This window comes from Pelophylax lessonae (assembly GCF_965119305.1).
Source record: "Pelophylax lessonae genome assembly, chromosome: 8".
Lineage (NCBI taxonomy): Eukaryota > Metazoa > Chordata > Amphibia > Anura > Ranidae > Pelophylax > Pelophylax lessonae.
Genome location: NC_138775.1, coordinates 226,003,723 through 226,016,699, shown reverse-complemented (window position 1 = coordinate 226,016,699; position 12,977 = coordinate 226,003,723). Strand labels below are relative to the sequence as shown.

At 45.5% G+C, this 12,977-nt stretch overlaps 1 protein-coding gene across 1 annotated transcript in view; it reads left to right on the top strand.

The window, feature by feature from the left end:
- The first annotated feature begins 3,447 nt into the window (after positions 1-3,447).
- NCF2 (neutrophil cytosolic factor 2) overlaps positions 3,448-12,977 on the top strand; it is a 73,063-nt gene continuing 63,533 nt past the window's right edge. Inside the window, exons 1-2 of the mRNA XM_082265529.1 lie at positions 3,448-3,757; positions 5,499-5,581. Coding sequence (XP_082121655.1) covers positions 3,584-3,757; positions 5,499-5,581 — 257 coding nt within the window. The 5' untranslated portion in view covers positions 3,448-3,583. The remainder of the gene's footprint in view (positions 3,758-5,498; positions 5,582-12,977) is intronic.

Genomic DNA, 12,977 nt, shown 5'->3' with positions numbered 1-12,977 from the left:
TCCCCAATGCAGAGCTATGCGTGCGTGCCTCCAATGCAGTGACCACCAGTGTACATGTCCCCAATGCAGAGATATGCGTGCGTGCCTCCAATGCAGTGACCACCAGCGTACATGTCCCCAATGCAGAGCTATGCGTGCGTGCCTCCAGTGCAGCCAGTGACCACCAGTATACATGTCCCCAATGCAGAGCTATGGGTGCATGCCTCCAGTGACCACCAGTATACATGTCCCCCAATGCAGAGCTATGCGTGCGTGCCTCCAGTGCAGCCAGTGACCACCAGTATACATGTCCCCCAATGCAGAGCTATGCGTGCATGCCTCCAGTGCAGCCAGTGACCACCAGTATACATGTCCCCCAATGCACAGCTATGCGTGCGTGCCTCCAGTGCAGCCAGTGACCACCAGTATACATGTCCCCCAATGCAGAGCTATGCGTGCGCGCCTCCAGTGCAGCCAGTGACCACCAGTATACATGTCCCCAATACAGAGCTATGCGTGCGAGCCTCCAGTGCAGCCAGTGACCACCAGTATACATGTCCCCAATGCAGAGCTATGCGTGTGTGCCTCCAGTGCAGCCAGTGACCACCAGTATACATGTCCCCAATGCAGAGCTATGCGTGCGTGCCTCCAGTGACCACCAGTATACATGTCCCCTAATGCAGAGCTATGCATGCGTGCCTCCAGTGCAGCCAGTGACCACCAGTATACATGTCCCCCAATGCAGAGCTATGCGTGCGTGCCTCCAGTGCAGCCAGTGACCACTAGTATACATGTCCCCCAATGCAGAGCTATGCGTGCGTGCCTCCAGTGCAGCCAGTGACCACCAGTATACATGTCCCCCAATGCACAGCTATGCATGCGTGCCTCCAGTGCAGCCAGTGACCACCAGTATACATGTCCCCAATGCAGAGCTATGCGTGCGTGCCTCCAGTGCAGCCAGTGACCACCAGTATACATGTCCCCAATGCAGAGCTATGCGTGCGTGCCTCCCGTGACCACCAGTATACATGTCCCCCAATGCAGCGCTATGCGTGCGTGCCTCCAGTGCAGCCAGTGACCACCAGTATACATGTCCCCCAATGCAGAGCTATGCGTACGTGCCTCCAGTGCAGCCAGTGACCACCAGTATACATGTCCCCAATGCAGAGCTATGCGTGCGTGCCTCCAGTGTAGCCAGTGACCACCAGTATACATGTCCCCAATGCAGAGCGTGCGTGCCTCCAGTGCAGCCAGTGACCACCAGTATACATGTCCCCCAATGCAGAGCTATGCGTGCGTGCTTCCAGTGACCACAAGTATACATGTCCCCCAATGCAGAGCTATGCGTGCGTGCCCGACTGAGAGCAGTGCACTTACCTGTGAGTCACGGCGGCTTCTCCCTCTCCTCTTCTTCGTTCGGCGGCGGGAAGGTGAGCGGCGCTTCTCCCTCTCGGCCTCTTCTGCGGCGGGTGACGGGCGGCGGGAAGTGACCAGTGCCGGCTTCTTCTCCGGACTGGACTCCTCTTCGGCGGCGGGAAGCTGACCAGGTGGTGATGGTGAGTGACTGATGCACGCACCGGCACCGCCCCCATTGCGACGTCAGTGGCGTCACAATCGGGTGTACTGGATGATGATTGGTCCAGGCTGGAGACTGGACCAATCACAGCCAGGATATCACGAAAGTGGGGTTGTCCCAGCCAATCGGCGCCTCTTCTGGGTCGTAAACCCCCCCCCCCCCCCCCCCATAGCCACCACAGGCCGGCGAACGCAAATTTTTTTTAAACTTTTTGTAATTTTTTTTCCCTTTTCTTAGGGGGGGGTGGCGCCCTGGCGCCCCCTATGCACAGGCCGCCACTGTACAGTATATGTACAAGTTGAACTCTCTGTAACTTGTGTTCTGCTTTTTTTGCTGCTTGCCTGTGGCATTCTGTGAGTGTGTACAGTATTTGGCAGGGTCATTTAGCTAATCTATTTTACATTAGGTAATACACAAGGCCTTTGCGTCCCCTTGTTTTTTTTTTTTTTTTTAATATTCCCCATCTGAAGAGTGCAGCATCAGTGGAGCATACCAGTTTATGACAGAAATGGATACTGAGTTGTCCCAACTTTGACACCACTCTGGTTCTCACCTACACCGTAGCGCTTTGGTGCCTTGATTGTATAGCCATAAAGGGAAATAGACTGGAGCAGCCAGAATCTGGAACAACTGTACATGGCAACCAATCAGTTTCTAGCTTTTATTTTCAAAGCTTAAAGAGGAGCTCCAGGCCTCTTCAGAAAAAAATCAAAGTCAGCAGCTACAAATACTGTAGCTGCTGAGTTTTACTATAAGGACACTTACCTGTCCGGGGATCTCCTGATGTCGGCACCTCAAGCCGATCCTTCGGTCGTGAGTCGAACTGCACTTTATTAATGGTCCCCCTGTCTTCTGGGACCAGAATTCAACCCCCCCATATAGTCATATAATATCCATAATCTTGAGCAAACACTACAAGCAAACCTATTCTGGAATATGCCAAAAAATTGTAATGTGCCAATAAAGAAAATTGCTAAAATGTCAAAAATAATTGATCTGTTGAATAATATGTAGATATACGGGTCTATACATCTTATCTAAAAGAGGGCAGAAAGATAGATTTGGTTCTGAAAAAGGGACTATTCCTCCAAATGAGAGACAATCGGGAGCTATTGGGATAAGTCGTTTTTTTTTTTTTTACTGTTAAAGCCTATGGGACATAACTTACAATCAAGTAGGATGTGTCTCTTGTGCTGATGCCTCTTCTGTTAGGTGAAATCCTCCTCAGTCCATGCCCTTAGCTCAGTTTGCATCCCCCCCCCACCCCCCCACCCGTAATATTCTGGAGCAACAGGGATCAATAGAGCTATAGAAGCTGTCACAGGCTCTCATAAAGAGTGCCCAACTATGCCCATCCTTTCTGCTCCATTCATAAAAGCTGTACTACTGCTTCTGTAAATGAAACAGGATCCATAATTGCAGGATGGTCCGCCCTTCTAATAATTAATTGTTTCTCACTGATAAAAGTTGTAACATGACTTCTATGAAGGGAGCAGCTGGGTGGAAAGGGCAGGAGGCATAGTTGGGCTGTCATGATAAAAACCTGTGACAGCTCCTACAGTCATTGGCTACTTTCAGGCTTTAACTGTATTTAAAGTGAAATCTTATTCTTAGCATTGGATAGAGAAGGAAATGGTTAGAACCTCTGTTGGGTTTTTATTTCTGTGTCCTCGCTTCCCATCACAGAAAGTAATAGGAAATTCAAAACTTTATAGTTGTCATTGGAATAGAAATAGAGAGCAATTCTTCCAGCTGGAACACCTGTTCTGATGACACACTATATTGACACACAGGGTTAGCTCTAAAAGCAATGATTGAGGAAGAAAATAATAGGGGAAGTAGTCCAGTAAAGGAGTTTCAGAATCTCTTTCTAAAAACTACAGAGAGTTAATCTGCTTCCTCTTGTGTCATCAGCACATTCTGACAACACCACACATGACTGAGAACTGTGGGTGCTAAAAAGGCACCAACACTTGTGTGGGATAATAACGCTTTGAAAGGACCTCTGGTATCAGGGTAACCTCAGAGATGGCTCTTGTGGAAATTATGCGACTTTGGAGTGAAGGAGTGGCTGCAGCAGACAAAGGGGACTGGACAGGAGCCCTGAAATCCTTCACCACCATCACAGATCTTAGAGCCAAGATTTGCTTCAACATCGGCTGTTGTCACCTTGTGATGGGAAATTTACAGGAGGCAGAAAAGGTCAGTAATGCTGTAAGGGGAATACCATTCAAGTGTCTTGGGGTTTAATGAGATACTATTTGTGGTCGGGGACTGGGGGGCATAAACACATGGTTGAGCACACCCCCAGACTTTAAGATGCCAGGGCAGTGAATGGGGAGAGTACCACTGTTGAACAGGACACATCCAAGCAAATGGGGCCACTTCACAACCGACCTGCAACTATATGCAATACATGTGGCTGTGGTGCAGTGGTGTGGCATTTACAGGGTTAAAACATGAGGGATAACACAGGCAGTGAGGAGGTAACGTATTTTGACAGACGCATGTGTAAACATGGACTCAGGGGTAGAAAGCTATGAAGTCAGATTGCTTCATGATCTAAATTAGTGGTTTCCAAACTGTGGCCCTTTTGCTTGCCTTTATCCAGCCCTTGGGGCACTGTCTTCCCGCTGATACGGGAAACTATTCCTCACACTGACATCAATAATGAGGGGCACAATTCCTTCCATTGACACCAACACTGGGACACTATTCCTCCCATTGACACCAACGATGGGGCACTATTCCTCCCATTGACACCAACGATGGGGCACTATTCCTTCTATTGACACCATTGATGGGGCACCATTCCTCCCATTGACACCAACGATGGGGCACTATTCCTTCTATTGACACCAATGATGGGGCACCATTCCTCCCATTGACACCAACGATGGGGCACTATTCCTCCCATTGACACCAACGATGGGGCACTATTCCTTCTATTGACACCAATGATGGGGCACTATTCCTCCCGCTAATATCAATGATGGGGTACTGTTCCTTCCGCTAATATCAATGCTGGGGCACTATTCCTTCCACTGCTAACAACCAACTTTGTTTACTCCCACTAACACTGGGACAATCACTACTCCCTCTGGCCCCCATAAAGTCTGAAGGACAGTAAACTGGCTCTTTGTTTAAAAAGTTTGGAAACCTCTGATCTAAATCTAAATCTAAATCAGACGGGTGGACTTTGACGCTTGCAGGCAGATGACAAGTCTGTGTCTGTTTCCCTTATGCATTCCCCATCCGTTTGTTTTTAGGGGACAGGATTGGATCAGATATCAGCGGGTGTCAATGGACACAAACGGGCAATGGATGGTCCGATCAGGTCCACCTAAAAGACTGATGGTCCGCCCAAGTAAAAGGAGCCTTAGATCACATAAGGCTATACTGAAAACATGGAAGAGTCCATGTTCTCCGTCCTTTTATTTTCCAGGTAAGGCCATAAAATAATAAAACAAATTTAGAAAGAAATAGAAAACAGAAAAAAAATTAAGCTGCTACCATAGTAAAAAAAAAGATAGTTTTATTGATTGCAATTTATTTTTAGTCAGCTGCTTGACTTTGCTGCAGTTTTTGTAAATTGGGCCCACTGAGTAACAGCTAAAATAAATCTGAAATGTAGAATACCTAACTATCAATAGTAAAACCAGTAATAGTAGCAGGTACATTAGGTCCATCCTGGTAATGTTAAGGTGCTCTGAATATCTGCATATTTTGAACTGCAGATACTTCTGAAGTCAGATGGGTCAAGCTAAATCCTGGCCTTTACTATTGGCCCCTTGCTTTTTTGGGAGTCTTCACTGGCCAATGGTGCAGCACAGGATGAGGGAGCAGGGCCAGTTTACTTTTGTTTAAAAAACAAGAAGGTTCAAGTTTAAAGCATGAAATCAATAATTATTTTATAACACTTACAAACATTACTGTCTTTTAGGCCTTCACAAGCACTGTTGAAAAAGACAAACATTTGGCTGTGGGGTATTTCCAACGTGGCTCTGTTTTCTTCAAAGAGGGAAAGTAAGTAACAGCACAGGCTACAATAGGTTTATCTCTAAAAGCACTTTGCTGGGAGTCAAGAAGAACTATTCTTTCTTTATATGCATTCATGCTTGATGTGATTACTATTGCCATCATTTAAAGGGTTGGTTTACCTTTACCAAAAAACTGCCCACACAGGTACTGGGTGCCTGTAGATCAAAACAAACTGTGTAGCTTTGACTAAACTTGGATAATGCATTTGCTATAGGTGTAGGCCTGTTACATACTTCTAGAAGTCGGTCTTTACAACTCCCACAGATAGCATCATCCCATCCAGCTTTGTTGCTAGGACATTGCTAAGAAATACAGTAGCTCAGATTTCTGAAAAAGTTAATGATGGTTCTGATAGAAAGGTGTCAGAACACACAGCGCATCGCGGTTTGTTGCGTATGGGGCTTCAAAGTGGCAGACTGGTCAGAGTGGCCATTCTGACCCACGTCCACAGCCAAAAGCGCCTATAATGGGCACGTGCGCATCAGAACTGGACCACAGAGCGATGGAAGAAGGTAGCCTGGTCTGATGAATTTAAGAATGGTTTGAGGAACACAACAATAAGTTTGAGGTATTGACTTGGCCTCTTAATTCTCCCGATCTCAATTCAATCGAGCATCTCCGATTCCGATTCAATGGGTTATGGTGGGTGGTCACATTGATATGGCTGATCAGTGTATAAAACAGGCTGGATGCAATCGCTTGATAGAACAAACAGGTGCAAGCTATTTAAAGAACAAGCTGGTGAAAACTATTTATAGAACAAGCTGGGTGCAATCAATTTATAGAACACGCAGGTGCAATCTATTTATAGAACAAGCTGGGTGTAATCTATTTAAAGAACACACAGGTGCAGACTACTTATAGAACAAGCTAGGTGCAGGTTATTTATAGAAACAAGTAGGGGCAATATAATAAAAGAGATAGGCCCCTTTCACACTATCCGTCCGTTGGACGGATTCCGTTTTTCTCAGCGGGGGATTGAGCCGCCGATCCCCCGCTGAGCAGCAGGAGGACAGCTGTGTCTCTGCACTGTGTGCGGAGACACAGCTGTCAGTTCCCCATGCATCTCTATGGGGGAAATCGGATGGGAACGGACCGTCTGTCCGTTCTAATCCGATCCGATCCGATCCACTGGACAGATGGAAAATAGGGTTTCCATCCGTCCAGATTTGACGGATCGGGTCGGATGTCAGCGGACATGTCTCCGCTGCCAATCCGATGCCCCATAGGAATGCATGGGGGACCGTTCAGATCCGCCAAAAAAACGAACAGGCGGATCTGAACGGTCCGCCTGTGTGAAAGGGGCCATAGCGTCATCAAGTCCTGCTTTGTTGCTAAGACACTCCCAGTCGATTCAAACCCCCTCACATGCGCCCTCTCTCCCCTGAAGTGGAGGAGAAGGTAGACCACATATGTGCAAGTGTTTGAGAGTTTGCTTCTGTGATGATGGGGGTGAGCAGTACTGGCTGGGAGTGTCTTAGCAACAAGGCAGGAAGGGGGGAGGGGGGGATACTATCTGTGGCAGTTTTTCAGTCAGGCTTCTGGAGGTATGTAAATGGCCTACTCCTATAGCGAAGGCATTATACAACTTTAGCCAAAGCGTCACAGTTTGATTTTATCTACAGACGCCAATCAATTTAAAAAAGGGGATATGCATTATTTTATTAAGTAAGGCCTTATTTCTAATACCTTCAGCATTCTGAACATTTTATGTATATACATTTTATATATATACAGTATATAAAACAGCAGTGGTAATGCCATATTCATTTTTGAGCCTAGCTCAATATTTCATAAATGGTGTTCAGCAGGCTAGTGCTTTTCTTCTTTGACAATAACATTTTGAACAAAAAGGAATTTCTTAAATTTCTGGTACCCATTGCACGCTTCTTAAAGACTACAGCAGACCCAAAACCTTAAATTTGTTGGTTGATCCAAAACTTTGGTGCAAATTTACATCAGAGGCTCACTCTGTATTTTAGATACAAGTCCTAACCTAATGCCATTGAAATGATGTGGTCGGATATGAATTAGGGCTTGCAAGAAAGCACCCACAACTATCCATGAACTGAAGCTGTTTTGTATATAGGAATAAGCCAAAAATAATCCTAGCTTCTGCTCAGGTGTTCCTGTGCAGGTTCCAACAGTAGCAATAGTTTGAGGTAATTGCCAATAAAGGAGTTTCCACTAGTTGTAAAAGTATTTATGCATCAGTGGCCTTAATAGTTTAATCAATTTCTCAAATAACTTACATTGTTATTATAGTGATCTGACACAGTGATCTTGATGTACCAACATCCCTACTAATAAAATACACATCACAAAAACCCTACCCATGGGACTTCTAAAATACATAAAAATTGTATGATAACTACATCTTTAAAATTCATTCATATTTTATTAGTACAAATAAATAGGTACAAAGATACATCTTAGGAAAAATAAAAGACAACTAGCTGACTTAATACAATTTGTTGTGTTTTACATATTGACAACATACTTGTCACTTAAGTTTGTGACATTGCGTGTCATTTGCACCAAAATAATCTTGGAGAATATATGCATACAATTCCATCATATAAGAAGGCACTTCTAATTTTTCATGCGTTTTGTTAACTACAATTTACTTAATCAGCAGTCGATGCAATTACCAGAATCTCTGAGAAATGCAAATATATAATAAGGTATAGTACAAGAGACCATGATTTTGTATTCAGACTAAAGTCAAATATACTGTAAAAGATAATGCATTATATAAGTACATAGTTAATCTGGTTGAAAAAAGATACTCCACCAAGTTCAACCAACACAGAAAAAAAAAAACAATTATAACTTATGAGCCATCCCAAAGTGAGACCACAGACTTCCAGGAAGGGTAGCATCAAGGCAAATCCTTCCCATTAGCTGGGTGGGGAGTGGAGCCACCAAAGGAATGGGTGAAACTAGTGCATGACCGACATATTAAAGTGCATCTGCAAGTGCAACTGACAATATAATGATTATGTATTTACGTATTAAAAATCAAAAACGATTATAACTTAAGAGTCATCCCAAAGTGAGACCACAGACTTCCAAAATAAGAAAATACAGAAGTCAAAACGAGTGCATGACCCATTTACATTTAAGTGCAACTGATAATATACTGATTATGTATTTACGTATTAAAAATCAAGTAGACAAACCCCCATATGTTGACCAATTCAAACCACAAATAGTGTATGATAAAAAAATAAATAAATTGATGCTTAAGAATGTAAATGAGGCCCTTTATTATGGTTTAAAAAACATATCAAAAGGTGCAAAAGCAAACCTGCTTTTTTTTTTAATAATAATTTTTATTGAATTTTTTTCTGTTATATAAAGAAAACGTAAAAAGATACATGCACTGTACTTGAGTCAAACAGTTCACAATCTTATCACACCAAAAAAGAACATAAAACAATTTGGAGGCCATCAATAAAACAAGAGAGAAGGCTTAGGCAGCAGAAAGGTGCCTTAGTAGGGGCCATTAATATAGATTATATAAAACAAATATTAGTGAGCAGTGTGCAAGCATTTAAAATATCAATGACTGGCCCAATGCTATGGCATCATTGTAGCCTAAATATTTGAGTGCAAAGTATCCCATAGATTAAAAGAGAACCAGAACAGACTAGAACAAAAAGGGAAGAAAGAGGGAAGAGAGTAAAGGGAAAAAGGACTACCGCAGTATTTCAATTCCTCAGTAACCACCCAAATGCAAACCTGCATTTAGAGGATTATAAGAAATATAGAAAGTCCCTAGTGGCCCAAGCAGCACTCCTCCATTTATAGCTCACAGCCTACCCAAATATCATAGAGGCAGAATGGGGGGTCCCCCTAGGGTGTGGGACTTTACCGGCAAACACGCTTCCACAAATAGATAAAAGTTAAATGATTTTATTAACAAAATTTAAAATGGATCTTACATAGATCTAGAGTGTCACATAAATTGTACAGAAAATATGTATGAATGTAATTTCAAGAAAAATAGAAAAAAGGTGATGCATATACTCAATGGTATATGTTGACTTCTTGAAGGAAATCCTCCCACCCGACGCGTTTCAGGCACGCAGGCCTTTCTTAGGGGTCTGAAAGTGGGGAGATTTGTGATTTCCTACATAACATAGTAAACATTGTATAAATTAGTTGCATAAAAGTTTTTATCATTTACAGTGTAAGTAGATTTCAAACAAACATTAAATATTGCACATGTAGATTAGGTTTGGATATTACAGATTCGTACCTGTAGGCTACTAAAAGTGTGACAAGAGAGTCACAGTTCTGCCTCTTCAGTTTACAGGGATGTTGGCAAACCACTTCTAAGCTTTCATATAGCTGGGGTATATATTTCCAAATATCATAGAGGTGTCACCCACCGATAGGCGGTTTAGGCCACTAAAGATCACTATTTCCCAAATAAAGGTATGAGCATATAAAATATTGTGTGCATTGTTTGTTTAAAAAAAAATAAAAAAAATCTCCATTTCTCTTTCGTTCATTGACGGACACAGCTCCAGAATCTTCTTGACCATTGGGTTATGCTGCCCCGTACAGGACTAGGACACTAGGCAGGAAAAAACTTTACCATGCCTATGGGGCAGTCCCAGGGGATATACTTCCACTTCCTGCTTCAGGCACTCTGCCTGGTCAGGAGTAAGGACCTAGTTCCCTGCTGGAATCTCTGGTCCTGGCATATTTTCCTTTTTGAATTAAATTTCTTCCTTCTTTTATTATTTTTCTGTTCCTGTAAGAACTACAATCAACTGCCGAACTGGGTGTTGGACTGGATATCCTAGATCCTTATGGTCTCCCAGTCCGGCCAGCAAGTGCAACCCGACCTCAGCTCCACGCTAGGTCGGCCGTGACATAGCCCCATTGGACGGGGGCTGGCCGGCGAGTTAAACGTCTCGCGAGGATGTACAGACCTGGTCATGGTCTGAGTCACATAGTGCCTCTGGCCTGCAGCACCCCTATTCCGATGATGCGGTGGTCTGCCTGGAGTGGTGCCCACCCGGTTTCCATGGTGTGGTAAGTAGTGTCCCCCCTTCCCCTGATGGCCTTTTGGGGTGGACGTGGGCCCCTCCCAGGGATGGTCGGACACCCGGGTTCCCCTCCTTCCCGCATAGCATCCCCCCTCATTTATTGGGGTCCCCCTGGGACCACCACCCATTTACCCACACCTAGCTCCCCCACCAGGGGTGGCCATACATGTAATGTCTGTTTGGGGGTGTCGATTGGGTGATGGGGGCCAGGGGGGCTTGCCGCCTGCTGCTAAGCACACGTTTTTTTTAGGGGGGTGGTCCTGGTGGAGGCTCCTGCCAGGGCCCCTCCTTACTGCCCAGCTGTTTCTGGGGGTCCTCTGGGGGTCCCGGGAGCCACGTGGGCACCGCGTGGAGCTGCCATTTTGCCGTGGATGGCTGCTGTATATGTCGGCGGCTATGTTTGTGTAGTTTGGCGGCCTTTTTCTTGTTGTATCCTATTTATACTAAGAGGCGGCCATGTTATTGAAGCCTATGGAGCGGTGATTCAGCGGTGGGCCTCCTAGTGTTACTTCCTGGATTTCCTCCTTCTCTCTGATCGCCGTACGGCATGCAGCTTGGCGTTCTGCTCTGTACCTGAGTTGGTGGTGGTGAGTAGCTGTGGATACAAACAGCTCTCCCTCTTTCTGCTATAGCAGCAACTTGGTGCGCTGGGACTTGTGGAGCCACTTGTACAGACGTTGGGGGTCGATTAGCAGTGCTTTTTATATTTTTGCTAGTGTGGCCCCCGGGTTAACCATGGAGTCCATGGAGAATGTTTCACCTCCTGACCCCCTCTCAGAGGTAGCGGGGCCCTCTGGATCCAAGTCTGTGCTGTTTGCTATGACAGCGGTCCTAGAGTCATTAGTGTCCATGGTAGATATGGTCCTGCAAAACAGGACGAGCAAAAGGCAACCCCCGCCTTCACCTGCATCTTCTGTCTCCTCAGATTCTGAGGTTGATCTGGCCAATGTGGACACGAGTATCCCTACTGGGTCTGCGTCTATGCACCCTGAGTGCTCTGATAGTGAGGATGATTCCACTTCCACTACGGGCTGCGCACGAAAAGGTGCTAGTGGATGCACTGATTGAATCAGTGCGGGAAACTTTAAGACTGGAGGACGCAGCTGCTGCTGCGTCGGAGACGCCGGTACATTTTGGTACCTGCAAATCCTCAAAGGCAAAAAAGGTATTCCCCTTTCCTGCCTATTTTGACAAAATTGAGTCAGTGGGGTTTCCCTGAACGCACTGTCAGGGTGTACAAGCGTTTCGCTAAGATATATCCCTTTGAAGAGTCCCTGTTAAAAAACGGACAGTACCACCTGTGGTGGATTCTCAGGTTTCCAGGTTAAATAAAGCCACCCTTCTTCCGGTGAGGATTCTCAATCTTTTAAAGACCCTTTTGACAAGAGAGCTGAATCTCTGGTCCGACATCTTTTTTCCATGTCCGGTTCCATCCTTACATCGGTGTTTACCATAACTTTGGTTTCCCAGACCTTAATGGAATGGGTAAAGCTTTTACGCCAGGATTTGGAAGGCGAACAGATTCCCCCTAACCTCGCGGAGTTGGTGGACCAGTTGGTCTGGGGATCACAGTTCATCTATGATGCCTCTCTGGTTGCGGCTCCCTTAGTCTGCAGGGTATCTGTAACAGCGGTGATCCTTCAGCGCATGATATGGCTCAAGTACTGGTCTGCAGACCAGGCTTCCAAGACGGTCCGGTCGGATCTCCCCTTTGTAGGAGATCGCCTGTTCAGAGCTTCCATGGACGAGATCATTAAGGGTCTTACAGGGGGGAAGAGTACTCTTCTCCCACAGGCTATCAGGAGCAAGGAGTCTCGTCGCAAACGTGGGCCTTTCTTCTCAGCTCACAAGCGGCCCTTTTGTTCCTTAAGATCTCAGGACAAGGGTTTAAATTCCGTTCGAACCCCAAGAGGTTCCAAGAGGCCCTGGTCTGGTAAACTAAGAGCGGGTCTCTCCAGACCCGAAGTCAAGCCCTCTTCTGCCTGAAAGGGGCGCCCCCACCCGTATCTGGGGTGGTGGGATGTCTTTGTTTTTTTCCGGACCTCCTTGATTCATGACAGGTGGGTCCACGAGCTGAATCGGTCCGGTTACAAGATCGAGTTTTGGTCTTTGTCTCCGGCAAGGTTCTTTTCTTCCAACCTCCGTTTGTCTCCAGATCGCCTGCGAGGTCTCCTTTGGACGGTTCAAGATTTACTCTTTCAAGGGATCATTATACTGGTTCCGGAATCAGAACGCTTTCAGGAGTTTTATTTAAACCTATTTACTGTTGTCAGGAAGGAAGGCAAAGTTCGTCCTCGTCCAATCTAGGCCTCAAGGCC